Here is a 20,816-nt window from a genome sequence, read left to right as displayed (position 1 = left end):
ATATCCCCCCATACTACAATATACCCCGTTCAGTCTCTCTTACTCTCTCCTTTTTATTCTATCCCTCCCTCCAATCTCATTCTCCATGTAATCTCAGGGTACACAGGACTATTTTCATTACGGCACTACTCATCTTATCATCCGCCCTGTCATCTCCTCTGTCTCCTGTCTTTTTTATATTCCTTTATTCTAACAAGTCTGCATCTCAGAGGGTATCAGCGGTCCACCCCTTTTCATTTCCCTAATGTACCCCCACCAAACATGCACACATGCACGCGAACACACACCCATGCTTGGCCCTAACCCCTAATTTCATTCCCTTAACCTGGTCCCCATCATCATGATGTACAGCACACGCCACAGCGTCCTGTGAAAATCGCTCTGTGTGTGTGTGTGTGTGTGTGTGTGTGTGTGCGTGTATGATTTTCTATGCCTCTTTTTTTTAGTTGTGAATATGTGTATGCAATAAAATATGAGCTGTAGCAAAAAAGAACAGATAAACATCAAAATTTGAGTAAACACCAAAAAATTAAATTGCAGACAGACAGAGCAGAGAGAGGAAGCGAGGGATTTGTTGCGGAGGCAGAGCAGTGGTGGAAGGGCCGAGGTGGACCCTCACCCTTCTTTGCTTGCTTTAATCTCTCATTTATGTGAACTCAGCTTTGGAAATGAAGCTGTCACTGTATTTTACTTCCCTTCACCCATACTGTGGGATAATCAGACATGCACACACACTATCACACGCGCGCGCACACACACACACACACACTCACGCTCACGTACAAGACTGAGACACAGAAAATCACTCAGGAAAAGGTTGGAAATTCATTCCAGAGTTGGAGGTAGACACTCACACAGCCTCACCTTGTCTCCTAAAGGAGGAATCATCGGATATGTTGGAGACAGAGGGGAATTATGGGTAAATGCACTGGTGAGGAATGATAGTCTGCAATCTCCGGCTCTAATCTGAGATCGCTGACACATGCCATTCATTTCATACCTGTATTCCCCTGCATAGTGGAGGTGGTGATTTCTTTTTGCTTTTTTTCAGCCATAAACACATTAGATTATAAATAAAATTAGAGGAAAAATGAATGAAATACAGTATATAGTCAAGAAAACCATATTTCTTGTTTGAGTAACAGGAAATATCCTTCATAAGCTAGATGAAGTACACCTGCATGTACTTTGAATTTAACATTTGAACATAGGGTACGCTGTTGTCAAAATGCAGTTGATTTATTTGTTTGTTTTTTTTAGGTGAATTCATGAATTCGACATTTGAGAATTTTTGTTTTCTAATTTGTTATTTCTTTAATAATTTTGACAAACAAATGCAGGAGAGTGGAATGGCAAGGTATGAATAAAACAACCATGAAGGAGAAATTTGTATATAATACAGACATGTACTGCCATCTGGTGGTGATGAGGAGAATGAGGATGAATCTTGTTAACAGGTTAGGAGAGGGGGAAAAAAGCCAGAAAGGTGGAAAAATCAATTTTCACTATCCAGATTTTGTTATGTAAAACTGTTCCTGTGCTGATTCTCTGTGCTGATTAAGTAAATTATGCATGATTATTAAAACATTTAGGAGGGAATAAATGTCATCGTGTCATTTTACGAAGCAGATACTGTAAGTTGAAAGTTAATTAGTATTTACAAGTGTCTCCAAACAAACAAGACCTTGTTAAGTAGTTAGATTTGTTTATTACACTCATTTACGCCATCTTCAGAAACGAAAAGAAACAATACACAACAGGCTTCAAATTGTAGTGTGAAAAATACAGTGAACAAAAACAACCAAAAAAGGTCTTAAAAAATTAATATTCCCTCCCGACCTTTGCTCCTCCATCCCTCTTTTTCTTCATCCCTCTATCACTTCCCCTCGTCATCCTCCTCAGGTGGAGTAAGCATCATACCGGTGTGTAATAGTGTGCTGTCAGTGTGGGCCGTGCGGCGAGGTGCGGGAAGGAGAGCTCAGATGAGATATGTGACTGGCATGCTAACACGCAGTTTTATTTTAGTAAAAAAAAAAGAGAGAGAGAGAGACAGGGGCCCCACGTCTCCACACTCTATGCCTTTGATTAAAGTTCCCTGGGTACACACATACAGACATCCAAAAAACACACATAGGGAAGTGTACACACACATAAATAAATTGCAGGTAGGAACACACACATTCAGTAAATGCACACGTTCCCCCTTTGTGGGTGTTGTTGTTTTGACCTAAGCCAGGTACCTTGTCCATTATGGAGTTGATAGGAGGATTTGGCCATGTTGATTCTAGACAGCATCATCTCCTCGGCCATAAATAACCTGAGTGTTTTCTCTGAGTCGCACAACAATATACAGAGAATAAGAGCTCTCAGCTTTATCCCCTACTGCACACAAACACACACACGCACACACACAAACAATATCACTGCATGTGGATGGACAATGACAGCTAAAAGTACAGTTTGTCCACTACAACTGAGTTTCAGTGTAAATTACTGTTTTACATTCTAGCCTGGCTTTAGGGTTTGTCTCAAAAGTGTGTTTTCTCAGGTGGATGGATGGGAAAACTGGTTTGATTTAAGATGAGTGATAGTGACACTGTGGATATAAAATGTCAAGCCCTGACCAGTGGAAATGTGAGAGAGCAAGGTGACGTTCACGGAGGAAGTAATGGACAAACAATAGTCAGTGTTATTGCATGTGGACAAACAAGAGTGAAATATTTTTATGTCAATGTTCTATATTTTGTCCTGACAAAATGTAGATTATTTTAGCAATATCACATGAAATGATTTGCATTAGATCCATGTAACCTGAAAGCATTCCATTCTTTTCCATCTTATTTTGAAATTAAAAAAAAAAAAAAAGAATCAACTGTGCTGCAGATGCAATAAATTATCATTTTCATTTGGGACTGTGTTGTATTTTCATATTTGACAGCAAGAGGGTGCTACTGTACTACAATGTCATCTAAGGCTCTTTTAGGGTGAATCCCAAAATCTCTTAATCCTTTCCACAGTGTCTTAATATTTTTCAATAAAAGACTCCGAAACTTTTCAGGATATAATTTTTTTATTCAGTTTATAAATTAAGAAATACATTAGTTATAAAGGGGGGCGGCATGGCTGTCTAGCAACCGAAGGGTCGCTGGTTCAATCCTCACTTCCCCTGGTGACCGTGTCCAAGTATCCCTGAGCAAGATACTGAACCCCTAATTGCTCCTGGTGGCCCTGCGACGGACTGACAACCCGTCCAGAACCCCGCCTCTCACCCAGTGTCTGTGGGGAAAGGCTCCAGCCAACACAAACCAACTTATAAATCTGCAGCTGATTCTTACATGACAAATAATCAGAAGTGATTATCATAACTGTAAGTATCCATTTTATGATATGCAGATTCCCTTTTTTTTTTTTTTTAAAGCTTCTTAACTATTAACAGATTATTTTATCACCATGTTTAACAAACCATACCCTATTCTGTTTGTGAATACAAAACTGACTAAATGTATTTCAAGAATATATATTTTGATGTTATATGCACGGTTCTTTATGCAATCGCATCCCACTGAATGTCGAAAAGTGAAGTATTTGTCTTTTTACAAATTCAAAAATGTACATTTCTTTTTCATTCCATGATGAGTTTCTTTAATAAAGATCCTGAAAAGGAACATTTCAGAAGTTCCTACTGTAAAGTTTAAACACATTGGCACATTGTCAGTGCTTAACTTTCAAACTGCAATGAACCAGAGACAGCGATGGCCCTTTATTGCACAGTTTAGTTCAATCAAGTGGGTCATCTTTTAAGAATTTACTTTCATTAGTGAGTGGATGCTGCTTTGAAAATCAGCACATTAGTTTGAAGTGACCCCAAGAATGTTACAACATGTTTTCTTAAACCCTGGCTTCCATTTGTCCACTTAATTTGAAATTTAAAAGTTAAAAATAGACACACAAAAAAAAACAGCTTTAATTGTCCACATTATTGTTTCAATGCCACTGGTATTCCAAGGAAAAAGCAGGGTTAACATAATCAACAGGTATTCATTTTTTACACCATGAATGGGATGAAGCAAGGGAGAAGTCAGGGGTCTGTCTGTGCGGAGGGTGAAGGACTAGCTGAGGGACAGAGTGGTTGGGAGAACTGTTTGTACATCTCTGAGGCCGCACCCTGTGGGGGGGATGGAATGGGAGTGTCTGGAGAGGCTGCAGAAAGAGCCAACCGGAGGGACAGTTGAGTTTATTTTGTTTAACAAGCAACACAGGCAAATGTATCAAACACGAAACAACTCCACTTCACGATCTGCCCCATCCATGCAGTTGCTGTTATCTTATTTGACCAGTAGATGGTGTGATACTCGAGGTGTGCCTTTTATTTTCAATTTAATACTCAATTCCAATAATGGTTTTTTTTGTGGATTTATTAACTTCAGTTTTAAATTCACCTACCACACATGATATAACATGACTTAAAGGGGGTTAATTGTAAATTGATGTGGCTTAAATTTTTCTTGAATGTGTCAAATAATTTGAATGTTTACATTCTATGTGGGTGTGACTACATTTGTCTTACCTATCTGTGGAGTGTGTGCAAGAGGCATGGTGCTGATGACGAGCGTGTGTCCAGTCACTGGGTCCTGTGCCAGCTGGGTATGTGCTTGGTGGTGCAGGTGTGTGGGCTCCGATGTTAAACCTGAACACAAAACACAAACTCTCATTCATCATACTTTGATTTTTCAAGTTCATGTCAGAGGTGGCAGTATTTAAACGGAAGTCAATCACTTCATTGAGGAAACAGGATGAAAATTTCTTGGAAGTTGTTATTTGTCCCTTCAACCCTGAGCTCAGGTTTACTGTAGAGGTAGATTTTCATCCATTTTACAGCATGGGATTATACTGTATGTGTCGGTGTAGTTTTACACACCTTGAAAATAACCACGCTTACAACAGATTAATGTTTGTTAATTTATCGGTGTTCATTACTTCACTGGAAAATGTTACACTGGGTTTATGTATCCACTCTGTTCACTGTACACTGAGTCCCTCAGGGCTGAGTACTCGGTCCCCTCGTATTTAGGCTGCACTTCAATACCTGACATGGACATAACTTTATTGTAAAGTTTTCAGACATCAACAGCTATTTCATATTGAGGGGAAATGTTGCAGAGAATACTCTTCTGTTCAGTGTTGACTTTAGAAAAAAAGGGGTTGAAGAAAGGCAACCCTGTCTGTATCAGCGTAGCTGAGTTGGAGCAAGAGAAGAGTTTGCATCATACAGAACCTGTCATGGTCAACACATATCACCTACCAGGTAAATAACGTTCAAGAAACAAAAACTGTGTTTCAAATTCTTCAATTTTGATATGAAGCAGCAGTAGAGAATAATCTGATTGGACACATTTCAGATTGGTATGGGACAAGATGAACACAGTAAGTAACTTTACAACAAATTCAATGTAAAATATTAAAAAAAGAGTGAAAAAATTCCACAATTAATTTTCATATTTGTAGATAAAGAAAGATATTGAGATCCAACCATCAGGTAGGACAATCACGTCAAAAACGTATTTCCAAATATTCCAACCTGTTGGTTCAATACCACAAAAATACAGTAGTTTACTGTGACGGCGTGGTATTTGTTTTTATTTTTGTAATTTCTTTGCTGTGTGATTAAGGTACAATCAAGTCCATTTCATTGCACAAATGCTAAGATTGATCTTGAATTATACAGTTGTTTTTTCATGGATTAGAAATAATTCTGTCTCTCCCACTATTGGGTTTTGAATAGCTGAAAATCGTCTGTACATGATGAACGCATTCACATTATAGCACAAATATTACACTTTTACAAAAAATACTACAATTTGCAAAAAACAAAAACAAAAAAAACACCAAAAACTAATAACTTTCAAATTGGTGAATTATGTAGAGCTCTCATCAGTTTTGGTTTAATATTCACAAGTACAGTATATGTGACGTGACGCATTTTTGGAGATAGCATACTACTTTGTTTCAACTGCTCCATCTTTTGCTTCACTGGTGTATTGTTGATATTCCTAGAATATATTTTTATACATTCCAGTTTAACATTGAACTTCCCTATTTACACATTCACAGTGAGATGGTTGTTTCGTTGCCAGTATTTTCCATCAGTATCTGAGGTTGTCTAGTTCAGCTTCTCTTTGTTAAACACATATTATCATCATTATTCATATGTGCAAAATCTGTAGCGTATTACATTTTCCAAGAAACTCAATATTGTTTTCTGCACACACTCCTCCTCCTATTCATCATTAAGGCGCTGCACTGTTGCATTTGCAGTCTTGTTGAAGGTCACCCTATTTTTTCTTCTTCTCTCAAGGTTTACAAGAACCGACATGAGCCCCATCTCACCTCCCAGCAGCATCTCCTGAAGCAGGTTGTCTATCTTGGCCAGCCCACAAAGCTTAATGAACTGAAGTTGTTCGATCATTTGCCAGGTGATGCTCTGCAGGGTCGGCAGCAGGAGTAACAGCTCTCCAAAACGACCCCTGGAGTCATACTGACGGTCATTAATGTAGTCTTCCAGACTCATCTGGACCTGTGCACGCACACACACACACACACACACACCATGTCTGTGTTAGAATAAAAAAAAATGCACATCTGTCCTTATATGTGGACTTAAATGTGTATAAATGCAAAGTACATCGTGATGTATAAACAGGTAAAAGTAAGGTCATTCTGAATTACACGCCTAAATTCTGTTCAGTAGAAATACAACATGATGCAAACATTTTACCTGCAGCCGCATAGCCTTGATCTTGGAAGGGTCACGCAAAGACTTTGCATCTGCAGATTGGGGGGATGCGGGGAATTGATTGAGGGAGGGGAAAGGTGGAGGAAGATTGAAGGACAGGGATGTGAAAAAAATAGACAGATTAAGGATTGAATTCAGGATATGACTGAAATTGATGGAATGATTATGGTCAAAGTGGGGCATGAAGCCAAAATGATGAGCTTTAGTGAAGGGGTGAAGGAAGGGGGACTCTGGGCCAGGGAGGTGTAATAGAGGGATTGTGACGGAATGACATGGATGTGATGTGTTGGAAACAGAGGACATGGCTATATATTATTTCTTAACTAGTTTCATTCTATCTTTGAAATTTCAATAATACTTTTTTTTAAAACTTGTTTTTTATAATCTTTTTTCTTTTACATGGTTTAAACATTATAATGCCATTGACCTTTAGGAAGACATACTAACCTGCCATCCTCCCCAGAGCCAGACAACAAGGTTGATACTCATCTCTCCTCTGATCGTGCAACAGGAGGCCGACATCCTAAGAAACTGGCTGATTGCTAATTAGCTTAGCTCAATGAATGGTCATGGGTGAGAAGTGTTAGCATATGTCCATTAAAAACCATGAAATAGATAGGGATCGGGAATTTGGTTTATCCAAAATGAATCCTCCTCATCCAATCTTACAATGTGAGCCATGATTAGTTGCAGCAGTTGTTCTTCTAGTTGTCGGTGGAAGTCACAATTGGGCTTCTGAGGGCTGCGTCAAATCACTGCACCATCAAGAAAGATGTTCCGGCTATTTGTCTGATTTGTTGTTTTGTTTTTTTCCACATCACATCACATCGTATGAACAACGCCAGTTGTGTAAATGCCGGCAAAGACTGTTTTGGACCGAAGTGATGACTTTTGACAGATGAATGTTAAAACTTCCCACCCACTACCATTCATTATGCTAAGCTAACTAGCAGCCAGCTGCTCTTTGAGGGTTTCAGCTCCCTATACCGAGGAGAGAAGTGTATCAGTCTTCTTGTCTAGGGCTGGGGAGGATGTCATATTAGCGTATTTCTCAAAAGCTGTCATTTTACTTTGAGTAATGGATTAATGTAGTTAATCCATATGAAAAAAGTACTGCACACTCAAAGTATAGTAATAGTGAGTTAACTCCATCTCACAAGGCTCCTGAGGCCTTATTGTAGTAAATGTTCCATTTCATTATTACCAGGGTCAAAGAAGACAATGGCCTTGAGCGCTGCATACTCGTTGTCATCTATTTGAATATCCTGGAAGGGCTGGACCAGCTCATCCAACACCCGGTTTGCTACCCGACAGATCTCTGGTTCAGGACTATTTCTATGTATCACAAGGCCATTACCTGCAGACACAGAGTTATTCATCAGTGGGAGAGAAAAAGGTGTGTGTGTGTGTGTGTGTGTGTGTGTGTGTGTGTGTGTGTGTGTGTGTGTGGGGATACAGATGGAGTGTGTGGAAAGGTGAGGGTAAAGGTGTGTCAGGAATGTTCTGTCAAAATGTGTTTCTCCATGCTTGAATGGAGCTAATGCATATCTGCCTACATTCCAATATTAGTAAATACACAAACAATGAGTAAAGTAATTTACAAGAGACACATTTTGAAGTCACAAAGAAAAAGAAAGCTTCAGTTAATCATTCTCAGCTAACTCAACATTAAATCACTCCACCTAAAAATGAATTGCAATTCCACACTGGTCAATTCTTACCTAAAAGCAGGAAGTCCTTGAACGCCATTGACCTTTTGGCGACTCCGAGTAAGAGGTGCTCACCTGCGTGAGCCCTGAGCAAGCTCACCTGGAGACACACACACACGCACACAGTCAAACAGAGAACACAAAGAGCAACAATGCATCCCCTTTTGCCCTCATATAAATCACACACATACACAAACACACGTGCTATATCAGAGTGTATATGAAGCGGTCTCTGTATGCTAATTTAAAACAAGTTAATGATTACTTCAAATCAAGAATGTTCTTTTTTATTCAATCCAAACTAGGAGCACCTTGCCCACTCTTATACCAAGTCAAGCGACACAGCACTTGTACTGTATTGTTGAGGAGTCACATTACCCATCATGCATCTGTTACCTGATCATCCAGGGGCAGTTCTCCAAAAGATGGGATGTATTTGGCCCACTCCACCAACACCAGCAGCTGCTGTCTCATGGAGTCGCAGACATCTCCAACAGTAGCTGATTTGTGCTCTGTTATATCTGTAACCACAGCAGTGATCTGGACAGAAAGTAAATTATTTTATACTTTATTTTACTTTTTTGCATTAATTTATGAGTAGAGAAATCAGGGAGGTAGAAGAGATTGTCACCTGTTGGGAAAGTGATTCTGCTTGAGCCAAGATAGTGATGGGAGGAATGTCTTGGGAGTCGGGTATATTTCTTCGAGAGCTGATTCGATCTCTTTCGTTCTGTACAGCTAAAATAGGACAGAAAGCTGAAGTAAAGGTGTGACAGATACTGGAAAAGGTAGCTAATTTCTATATGAGCAAGAGTTGGGGTTTTGGGAGGGAGAGGCTTTGAGGCAGGGCCAGTTAATATTTTGGAGAATAGTCATACAGGCTGGCATCAGCAAGGGAGTCAAACGTTAACTAGTTCCAATTCAGAACAACATGTTTGAATAACACATGATTAGGGTGTCATAAAACTCTGTGCCAAGGTTAGCCCCATCATAAATACACACGTACATACACACACAGACACACACAAAGTAATCAGCTATTTTATGGCCAATTTCAACCATTTTGAAGCAGCTCCCAGGTTCTCTGGCGACAGTCTTTCGTTTAGTGCTACTAGTTTCAAGTACAATAACAGAGTAAACACACACTGCGAATGTAAAAGTGACATTTTTGACTGGTGCTACACGCCTCAGCCGATCATATCCCTCCGTACCTTCTTTTTTCATGCCAGCTCTGAAGCATTTGTTGAGTCTGCAGAAACGGCACTGGTTCCTCTTATCTTTATCTACGATGCACTGCCTGCTGAATCTGTATGTGAACAATCAACCACATAGATATGATGACAGAGCGTTCTATAAGGTAATATGACATGCTGTAACAGGCTGACTGGACTGAAAAGTTAGCAACTCAGTTCATTTGTGGTTGAACGTACATAGGGAAATGCTTGAGTGCATGCATGTGAAGTTCCCTTTTAATAAACGTTCTTTCACACAACTTATTTTCAGTTCTTTGTCTTTCTGTATTTGTGTGCATGACGTATGTACGGTGTCCACGTTTGTGCACGTCTCACGCTGTGTATTCCTGTCACCTGCAGGTGTAGACGTGGCTCTTGCGTATGGAGCGTCTGAAGAAACCTTTGCAGCCGTCACAGCTGGAGGCTCCGTAGTGTTTGCCCGTGGCTTTGTCTCCACAGATGGCGCAGTTACTGTTAACCCCGTCTGGGCCAGGTAGGCTCGGGTCTGATGGCATGCTGTCTAGAACATACAAAAAAACACGTAAATGTAAGCATACCTGGATATCCTATCAACTGATATTGATGCAAATACTAAAACAAGTGGCAGGAATGTATAAACCCAGGGAATATCCACTATTATCCAACTGAAGCCACTTTCTGAAGACTTTCTTAGAGTCTTTGAAATAAAAAAGAATTCAATCTACATCGTGTTGTTTTTGGTGTAGACAGGTCAGATCTATGCACGGCAGTCGGCCCTCATCTGATCATTTTCCAGATTTTGTCAATTACTGCTGCACCACTTCAGTTCTGGCAATAGCCTCTTTTTTAAAATAAACCCCGTTGAAAATATGGACCATTATAAGTGTCACAGAAGGAAATGTATTAGAGAATCAGAGAGAGAGACACTGTTTCTGCTTCCCAAGGTGTCAGAAAACCTATGGCATGACTTCAGCAGCTTGTGAGTGTTTCCATATCTGCAAAAATCATTTCTGTTACACCTGAATCTAAATATATGCAAAGAGTACATGACAGTTCCATCTTCTCACTGTCATAACGATCATTATCAGCAGCAGCACCAGTAAATATCCCCGTCATCATGAAAACCAAATCATCATCTTGGTCGGGGTATTTATCGCTCTGTCACGCCAAATAGAACACTGCAAAATGACCACATGCACTTGTAAAAACTCATCAGGCATCAGCACAGACACATTCACGTGCATCTTTCTTCCTCTCTCTATCTCTCTCTCTCTGTCTCTCTCCATCTCTCCATCTTCCTTCCCAGATGAGCCAATGTTTGATCAACCACTCACATGCTAAAGCCGACATCAGGAAGATGAAAATATCTTCAGGAATCGTACTTGCGTTCCATCCCTTCACAGTATCATTAAAAATCACATGTAACGCTTTTACATCTCACCCATCCCATTTCCATTTCTTGCAAACAATTTGGGGGTGGTAGTATGGACCAAGGAGGATCCCATTTGAAAACCATTTAAGATGGTGAAAAATGTCATTAGGATGATGTCTTCCGTCTCCCGGTACTGAGACGATGTCATAGAACCTTGATGGAAGAATGCGGCCTTAAGTTTCAAAATGACTAACTTCCCTATTTTCTGAAGTCTGCTGTTTACTGCCTCGTCATCCAGTTCTGAGATGACCCACCATACCCCCACACCTCCATTATTCATCTATTACACAACAAATCTTTAAGTACACATGTATTAAACTTTAGTGGACCATACAATTTGAATGAAAGAGTTAACTATCACCTCCACACCAAAGTATCAGCAATGTTAGCGTGATTACACAAAAACTACCACATCAGCTTCCATGAAACACATGCTTGGATGGAGTACGCACCAAGGAAGAACTCGTTATATCTCAAGATTGATCCAGGAACTTCCTTTTTTTTTTCTAATTCTCTTTTGAAGAGAAAATAAAAGTTTAATGTTCAGTTGAAGTTGCAAGGTATCTTGGGAGTTGCTGTCCACCACTGGGACGAATCTGACTCAGCAAAAAAAAAAAAAAAAAAAAAATTGCCAATGAAAAGTATATATATATTTAAGTTTTGTTATCATTGAATGCAACACTTGAATTGCTGTAAGTATTATTAGAACATGAACACATCACATGGCTAACATAACGAGATGGCTTTAATTACTTTGAGTGTGTTGGACATTTTTGTAGCAAGTGATGGAGGGTTCCAAGGATGTGACACGACTCCCAGAAGATTGTTGAATAATTCTACTGATTGCTCTAGATTTGTTGGAAATATTTGGCATAATATAAAAAACACAATATATAACACGTCTTGTCTTTTTTTATAATTTCAATGAGAAAATGTTGCGTCATCGATCATTAGTTTACCAAGAATATTGTGGTATGAAGGAGATATCAATCAATCGTGTCTTTAAAGCTATTACTGTGTGTTGAGATAAAGTGTGTGTGCATGTGTTGTGTTTGCCTGCACACACTCACCTCCTCCATCATAGAGTACGTCTGCATGGTCGAAGCCCAGCGTGCTGTACGAGGGATCCAGACACTCGCTGTAGTTGGCTATGTCCATATCTAACAGAGATTTACTCTGGGGAGCATGCGGATACTTCATTCCTGTTTTGTCCTCACACCTCCGTCTCTTCTACAACCCCTTATCTTTTTTACTTTTTTTGCTGCTCTCTGCTTCTTCTAATTCTTACAGACATGTCAAGGGAGATCCCTGACATAAAATGTGAATAAGCTTCTCTGATTGGGCCGGGAACAAGGACAGGGGAGGAGCTGGGACGAAGACTTCTCACCTTATTGTACATGACTTATCTGTTCTCCTCCCTGGCACTTATCACAACGATGGATTTATAGTGGTGAAGGAGATTCTTGCCTTCTCTTGTTCGATCTTCTTTTCTGCTTTTTTTTTTTTTTTTTTTAAAGAATTGAAACAGATTTCTTCAGATTCTAGAGGACAAAATGCACTTTGTGAGCTTTTTGTCTGCAGGCATGATGATGCACATATTGATTTATGTATGTTTGTGCGTGTATGTGTGTGTGTTTATTTGTGTGCGTGTGTCCTTCCCAGGCCTCCTAATCTAATCAATGGTGGAGTAATGGCCCCACCACCTCAGCAGATATAATCTATAAAGACACAAAGTAAAGTGGAAAACACTGATAACTCCAATTAAGACTTCCAGAAAGGGGGGGGGGGGGGGGTGAGGGGGTGGTTGAGGGTTTACATCCAATCCTCTGTTCATAAAACTTTATTTCAAAATTGTGCTATAAACACCGGGAGGCAGCTAAGCCTTACTGAACACCAGTTCTTTGCACACATTTTTTCAGTTTATTTATGGAATATTGAAATTGCAGAGAGGCGCTATATGTTCATTGTTTGCAACAATAACAGTGCTGAGATTGTCTGCTGTGTATAAAACTAAGATCTTGAAAAAGAAATGCATTAAACGAAATATAATCACTGAATATAATCAGTTTCAAAGAAATGTAAATACTTGGGTGCATCAGTCAGTCTCCCCCAAGTAAGATGATGTACACTGTCATCTACTGTTGAGCATCATAAGCCGTCCATTCTGAACTTGTCTGACAGGTGCAGGGCTTTGTTTGATTTTAGCTGTGTACTGAATTACTTAGGAAACATTAAACGATAATGATTTTGTTCATAGCAGTGGAGCAGAAATTCTCTGTGGGGAATTTTCCGATTGATCGTGCTCAACAACAACAACAACAAAAAACCTCAACTTGTTAAGGACTTCTTCTTCTTGTAAAAGTGAAATATGCCAGCATCCTTATAAAAATGTTCTGATATTTTAGGCTAAGGTCCCTAAAAGTAAGCCCCTTAATCTTACTGAGAAGCTACTTGATAAGTGATTCTGTTTTAAACACTGTAGTGTGGTGAGATTTTTTTCTTCTACAAATCTAGTTCATTTGCAAATATGAAGACGTTAATCCTGATATAAACGCGATTTTATAATCCTCACATTTTTTTCCTGAGGTGTTTCACTCCAAAAACAGCACTACTTCCTGAGAAACGAATGTGGGGGATAAAAAGTAGAAAGGAAAACGTGAACAGTTGCCCCTGAGCCTCTGAGCTCCTCTGAAGCAGGAATGCTGTGAAAACACTCTTATTTACCCTCATAAACCAGTTCAAATGACCCAACCCAGCCTTTTTTTTTTTTTTTGTCGACATCTTATTGTGTGGCTTAAGGGTAATCACTCTGTGGCCATTGTAATGGAGAAGGTTGTAAATGATAAGAGGCGGTGATACGATGCCCAGTGATGGGGGGGGGGGGCAATGCGAGAAGCACCTTCAGAATATAAAGAGGTGAGGATTCTACAGTCTAGTTTATTAGTGATGATGTACATCAAAATATTGAGGAGTAACATAGACAGAGAAGTGCTTTTGCAGCCCGGGTATAATAGCAGATTAGTCCACTCAGGAGGATGAGATAGAGTGAGTGAGAAACAGACACAAGAGAGGGAGGGATAGAGAGAGAGAATTGATAGAGAGATTACATTTTAACCAGGCGCTGAGGTCAGACCTCGCCTGACTCATCTGGTTTGAAGAGAAGTAAAGAAGACGAAGAAGAATTTACTGTTAACGCTCACACTTATGACTGACAGCGAGCACCGCCTGAACTGTCTCCAAATCACGTCTCTGGAAGTACACGCTCATTAAGACAGCTCCACAAAGTACAAATCTGGCTGGCAGGTGGAAAACGAAACAGTAAAGTGTTAGTATCCTTCCTTTTAAGTCGTTATTCGTGTGGCTATCATGTCACAAAGTTGAATTAAAGTAGAAAGAGAAAGTAGAACAGTGTGCATTTTGGAGTTTTGGGTGTTACACATCTGAAATACTTTGAAAGTCATTGTTCGGATCATGGTACAGTATTACAAAAATGTATTTTTTTCACCTCCTTATTATCCTGGAATATATCCTCCTTCTACACCATCTCTCTTTAAAGGCTCACTACTTTTACAATTACACATGTAAATATACCTGGAAACACACCGCATTACGTATTCATAGAAACACTTCAGCTAACAAGCACTATTATAAATTGCTCAGCTAAAAAACAGAGCAGGACATTGCAGGGAATCTTTGCTTCCGCTTAGCAACCAAAAGCTTTTTGCAGCCATAAAAACCATGAGTGAAGAGGTTATCTCTGTGTGAGGCGGCCATAATACTGTCCCCCTTATTTGGATTGAAGTCTTTAATAGGTGCGTGCATGATGATGGGCTATTAATTTCAATGGCTGCGTCTTGATTCCTGGGTAATTGTGAAAATACACTAGCTAGTATATTATTTACTAAAACTTTGACAAAAAAAAAATCCTGCAAGTCAATAGAAATGTTTAACTAGCAAATAAAACATCGACAGCACTTCATCACAGACATCTCTTGAACTTTCCCATGGTGACGGTGTGTCACACTCCTCTATTTGCTAACGTGACAACAGCTCTCATAACAAAAATCTTGTTGTTGTTTTTTTGTTTGTTTTTTTTGCACTTTCATATTAATTTTATATTTTGAACTGTCTTCTAAAAACTGCAGCCTTAAAAATCAACTCGCTGGTGCATACAACATTTAGTCCTTTCTGGAATCTTCAGTGGGTTTTTTTTTTGTTGTTGTTTTTTTGTCCACCGAATATAATACCAAAATTTGTGTTTGAACGTTCTCAAAGCCTGCATGAATCATTAGCAGGAAATATCTATTGATCTGACATTAATCATACGAGCTGTTAACCAATGCTTTATTCATTTATCGTCTTATGTCTCGCACAATATGGCAATTTATCCTTTCAACAGGCTTTGCAGTGGAACAAGCATGGGGACCAGGAACCGTTCTGTAAAGTTTTCTCTCAAAGAATTCCATGAAACCAGCACAATAGCAGCAGAAGTGGTTCATCTAAATGTTCTTGTTATTGTTGTCCTCTGAATGTTATGAAGAGATTATGCCTGTGTTTTCCCGCTATGACACGCCTGCTGGATGTCTGCTGTGCAAAATCTTCCATCTTCTTTTCATAACCTTGATACAAATGACACCAAATATCAAATGGGTTATCACATGATCTTTACAGCTCAGCAGCATGCGTGACAAAGTGTGTCTATCTTATCTGCCTTTACAAAACACCGTCTGCAGGCATAGAAGGTGAGAATGGTCTGTCATTAAACACGCCTGATAAAAAAAAAAAGCCAGACTGTATCCGACGCACCGCGAACCACCTAAATAAAAAAAAAAAACAACCGCATGATGTAGAGTGCCAACCACTGAGGAACTGAGCTTCACTTCCTCTAAACACACTGCACCTTCTTTTATTTCCATTCACATTTTTTTAAGGTGTTTTTTTTTTATATATGAGAAGTCTGACTTACCTGTGTGTCTGTTTCTGTCTAGGATGAGCATTGATCCAGTCGTTGGCAGTGATCAGCCTCCTCACAGCCACGTAGGTGACACTAACAATGGGAAAATGTGTTACGTCTATGTAGAAAAGCGAAGTTTGGAGAGCTTAGCGGCCTATAATTCATGGAGCAATGCTGCATTGAATGGCGCCACCATAGCCATGTCATTAGATCGATTTACTAAACAAACTCAGAGTAGGGTGGGGATGTTAAACAGTAACCCAGTACCATAAAAACCAAAAGGAAAAGGATCACCAGGTGTGGGTGTTTGTGTGCATGTGTGTAAGTCAAGTAGGGCCTCCTACTTCACCTCTGAAGTAAGAGATCCCTCACACTGGAGGTAATGTTTCACAAAATAAGAGTAAAAAAGTAACAATTGTAGACATTTATTACTCAACTCTTCACACAGAGGTTAAGTCTTAGTAAACACAATGAAATGTATATATGTTGACGTGTATGTTGACATTTACAGACACTGACTGCTGTTTTATCAGCCTTCAGAACAGTCCTGCCGATATCTGACACACTTGTGTAGTTTACACAAAGACCAGCAGATGGCAGGAGTTCATTCATTTTGAGGCACAGGCAAAGACAGAGACAGAAAAATGAAAAAAAAAAAACAGTTTGAAACAAAATAAATCAATTAATGGAAAAAAATTTTTTAAAAGAGGCACGTTTATGGCTTGTTTTAACGCTAATCAAAAAAAACATCAGAATGTTGACCTATTTTATCTACAGTACAATCCAAAATTAACTGTTCCAAACACAAAAGAAGTGGTTTCATTCATTTCAAGAGAAGGTCCATGCTAATTAAGACAGTTCTTCTCGTGTGCTGATGATAATGGGGATCCACAGCACAAGAGAGGAGACCAAAATCTTCGTCCTTGATGCAAATCGCCAGATGCAAAGTAAAGTTTAGCTATATATAGATATATATATAGAACCATCATGCTAAACCAGAAGTATTCAAGTGTGTTATTTTTAGCACAAATTGCAGTGTCTGTGACTTACAGAACATATAAATTGGATAAAGAATTCGTAGATTTCACAGAACAGTTTGCTTTTTAAGTTTGTAAACTCAAGTTGTTGGGCAGTCCGTTAGCAATGCATTGCCATTTGCTTCATGCTGAATGTACATTGCTGGCTCTCTGCATTCTGGAGTCACAAAGCAATAATGCAGGAGGAAAAAAAAACTTTTTTCGCGCTTTAACTCTCTTGACCCCTCAAAGACCCTTTCCCGGGATACACACAATGCAAGTTCTCTTACCCAAAAAGGTGAGCATATCCAAGCAATTAAAAGTGGTTAAACTCAGCAACACTTCATTGAGAGTCTGCAGTTCCAGATGTTCTAAGTAGTAGATCCGAAAAATGTGGTAGGGAACGAAGCAGACAACCATGATGAGGGCAAAGCTCAGGCTCTTCAGTTGGGCCCCAAATTCCTGCTGTGAGGTACATCCCTGATGGTGCTTTCTGTATAAAACTCGTAGGACGTTAGCTTGGAGGGCTGTTAGCACAATAGCTACAACTATAATTACTATGCTCGCAATGTAGTTGAACACCTTAGCAAACGACTGTATGTTTGTACCAAATCTAAAGCACTGACTATCAGTGGTCCCATTTTTGCGGTCCAGATTCTTACTCTCCTTAACCTTTTGGCCGTAGAGGAAGTGGATGATGCATGTGACGATGACAAATACCACGATCCACACCATGGCGCTGACAAGTAGTGCATAAATCCTCGGTGGGGATGCCAGCAGTTCTGTTTTGCCATAGAACAACATCAGGCGTGTGACTAGGATGATCACATACAGGATAAAAGACATGTACATGTGGATGTGGATCATGCTGCTGACCACTTTACACCACCCAAAACCCAGGCTCCACTCGTTGGTTGCGTAGTAATAAATCCTGAAGGGTACGGTGAGGAGGAAGATGAAGTGGGCGAAGATCAGGTTGAGTACAGTGATGGAGGTGGTTGATGTTGTTCCAGACTTCATGATGTGCATCATTAGACTCAAGCTGATGGTGCCAATGACAAGAACCAAAGAGTAGATGGTCAGGAGGACTATGTAGCACTCCTGAGTGTGATCATCCAGCTGCCCCGGTTTTATGATGAGGGAGCTGCTGGTTGGCGTGGAGGGTGTAGCCATGGATAAATTCAGGGTTGCCTTAGAAGTCATTCTGAGACACAACAAAAGGAATAAGTGGAATGATTACTCATGGAAATATAGATCAAAAAATTGTAGAGAAAAAATGTGGGAAGCAGAAATAAAAAATATAGGCTTTATAGTCAGATATACTGGAAGGCGTAACTGGGTTAGTTGTCCCTCGCACAAAACTACCTTTACCTCTGCTATAAGAAAATTTGTCAAAAATACACAGGAAGCATCATTTCCTCTGGCACGAGTAAGACAACCAGCTGGTGAGAGGTCTGAAGCCTCATCCGTGAAACACTCAAAGCACTCAAGAGGATACCGTTGCATTTTGTGACGTTATAAAATAGAGATTATTGTTTGCAGAGAGAACAATGTGGTAATACAAAGTGCAGTTCGGTTTGAAAGCCAGCAAGTTGAACACATACCTTTTGTTTTCTTCCCTTTCCTCTCCTCTACATAATTTCCATCAACCCAGTGTTGAGTGCACGAAAGGACCGTGAATGTTTCTCCTTTGTCGCTTGAATGCATTTGCGTGTGATGAAAGCTTATGAAACAAACTGACTGTGTTGGTGTGAGGATGTCTGACACAAAAGGTGATCGCTGACAACAGCCCAACCACAAAGCTGACAGCTTCCTCCTTCTTGTCATCTCTTACGTTATGCCATTGTTTTTAATTGCTCATCCATATATATATAATATGAATGTACACGGGACGCCAGTGTAATTCAGTTGGGCTTAATAAGTGAGCTCGTACTGTGATACGACCCATTTTACCTTGTACTCAGTTATCACTGGTAGTGTGAGGGTATCTTGTGGTGTAGAAAGAAACTGAAGCATACAGGCAAAGAAAACCTTGATAACCATGTTCAGTTCAAAATCTGACGCATCTTGAATTTCAAAAGTGGATTTAAAGCAGACGTCACTGACGTTGGAGATCATTCACACTGATGAAGCAAAGAAATGAAGCCAGACGGTGGTGGGTTCCGCTCCGGTTCCAAGTCAAAGTCAAATCTAACTCCAAAAAAAAGAGAAGTCAGAGAGAGTGAGCTCAGTGCCGCAAGGTAGACGCAGTCTGCTCTTTGAAATTTTCTTCAAGAGTCCAGTTACACGCGTGTAACGTTGCAGTACATGAGTAATGAGGTTGAACTATGTGAATGAAACATCTTCATTGGCCGTCATTTTTAGGCGACGCTTAATTTTACTTCCACTCCTTTAAATATATCTGACTGCAAAGAAAATATGAGTGACGCATTTCACACTTTTACAGTGAATATTATTTTATTATTCATTTCCAGAGAATAAAACCTAAACATGAGTACATTTTCCTTCATTCACTAAAGATTTTACAATACACCCACAGCCCAAGTGCTGGCCTCTGTGGGTACTGTTTTTCAAGTAGTTAGAGGACATTTGGGGGATTTTTTATTTGCCATCTTTTCTAATGACCACAATAAACAAAGACAGCACACAACTGGTATAATTCCCAACTACAACTCATCATAGGTCCTTTCATGATCTTTGTGACTCAGTTTTATGGATACGTTTTGAGAAAAACAAGAACATTCTTTTCTCTTCCGAGAAACATTTCAGGTAGCTTCTCTGGAAACAGTGTTACCAACTTACAGGAAGTTGTCAACAGAACCTCCTTCAGTGAATAAAAAATGAGTAACCTTGACAAAAGCAAAGTTTACCGACAAAAATTCAAGTCTTCAATTATTAATGCACAAACAATGTGCATGGAATAGCAAGGTTTTTTTTGTTTTTACAAAATACAGTGCAAACAGTTCAAGATCATGAAGTGTACAGTTCATGAAACACAAGTATGAGAACAAATGTTTACAAAATGTCATCTATGTCTCACTCTGCCTGATAAATGTACTGTAAAGAAGACAAAAGAAGAAATGTGTCATGTACTAGTGGAGCTGAGTGATGGCAAGAAAAATCGACTGCAGAATACAAACATATAATGATGCAATAAATGTGACCGCATATCAAATGTCATTTGTCCTGATGTGTGTTGAATGTTGTCAGAATTAGTTTCTGAATATCTCATTTATGCCCCCCCCCCCAAAAAACTATACAGATACAAAAAAAATGGAAAGCATTCATCCTAAATCATCACCCCAATTTTCACACCAACTAAATCTGGCAGAATAGGGCGAATGTACGTGAAAAGCCTGCAACAGCCAAATAAATACTAGACATTTAGTTGTAGGTGTTAATCTAAGGGAAGTGCATCTTTTTTCTCCTCCACAGAATGATTCTTTGTGATGTGAGAGCACGTGTGACAACGCTGAGCACCATCAGGAAGATGGTCATTGACATCACGATGACATAGTGGCTGATACTGCAAGAGACAAAGAAATATATTATATATATGTATGTGTGTGTGTGTATATGTGTGTATATATGTATGTGTGTGTGTATATATGTATATGTGTGTGTGTATATGTGTATATATATGTATGTGTATATATACTGTATATGTGTGTATGTATGTATATATTTGTTTGTATGTATAT

General features: G+C 39.4%; 3 protein-coding genes across 6 annotated transcripts in view; all 3 read right to left on the bottom strand.

The window, feature by feature from the left end:
* Positions 1-3,315: 3,315 nt before the first annotated feature.
* hnf4g (hepatocyte nuclear factor 4, gamma) lies at positions 3,316-16,238 on the bottom strand. Of its 2 annotated transcripts, none has more exons than XM_086191047.1 (11): positions 16,112-16,238; positions 10,089-10,254; positions 9,714-9,808; positions 9,134-9,240; positions 8,899-9,042; positions 8,515-8,602; positions 7,998-8,150; positions 6,776-6,825; positions 6,388-6,574; positions 4,568-4,687; positions 3,316-4,200 (listed from the first exon to the last, which is right to left on the bottom strand). In XM_086191047.1, exons 1-11 carry the CDS (start codon positions 16,140-16,142, stop codon positions 4,079-4,081), a joined length of 1,263 nt encoding a protein of 420 aa, XP_086047173.1. In that variant the 5' UTR covers positions 16,143-16,238; the 3' UTR covers positions 3,316-4,078. The 2 variants fall into 2 exon arrangements, with proteins under 2 accessions (XP_086047173.1, XP_086047172.1); XM_086191046.1 differs by lacking the exon at positions 16,112-16,238 and adding an exon at positions 12,216-12,827.
* Positions 16,239-16,523: 285 nt separating this feature from the next.
* Positions 16,524-18,979, bottom strand: gpr141 (G protein-coupled receptor 141). The gene is made up of 2 exons (XM_086191460.1): positions 18,720-18,979; positions 16,524-18,319 (listed from the first exon to the last, which is right to left on the bottom strand). The coding sequence occupies exon 2, from the start codon at positions 18,316-18,318 to the stop codon at positions 17,362-17,364; it is 957 nt and encodes a 318-aa protein (XP_086047586.1). The 5' UTR covers position 18,319; positions 18,720-18,979; the 3' UTR covers positions 16,524-17,361.
* A 584-nt stretch (positions 18,980-19,563) lies between these two features.
* The window catches only part of pign (phosphatidylinositol glycan anchor biosynthesis, class N), a 13,939-nt gene continuing 12,686 nt past the window's right edge, over positions 19,564-20,816 (bottom strand). For all 3 annotated transcript variants that reach the window (XM_086191633.1, XM_086191631.1, XM_086191632.1), the window contains one exon: positions 19,564-20,641. In XM_086191633.1, coding sequence (XP_086047759.1) covers positions 20,518-20,641 — 124 coding nt within the window. In that variant the 3' untranslated portion in view covers positions 19,564-20,517. The remainder of the gene's footprint in view (positions 20,642-20,816) is intronic.

The sequence above is a fragment of the Aulostomus chinensis genome, chromosome 21 (genome assembly GCF_037954235.1).
Source record: "Aulostomus chinensis isolate RoL2024-O1b breed Wild chromosome 21, RoL_Achi_v1.0, whole genome shotgun sequence".
NCBI lineage: Eukaryota > Metazoa > Chordata > Actinopteri > Syngnathiformes > Aulostomidae > Aulostomus > Aulostomus chinensis.
Note: the sequence above shows the minus strand (reverse complement) of the source record. Positions and strands in the feature narration are given on the sequence as shown.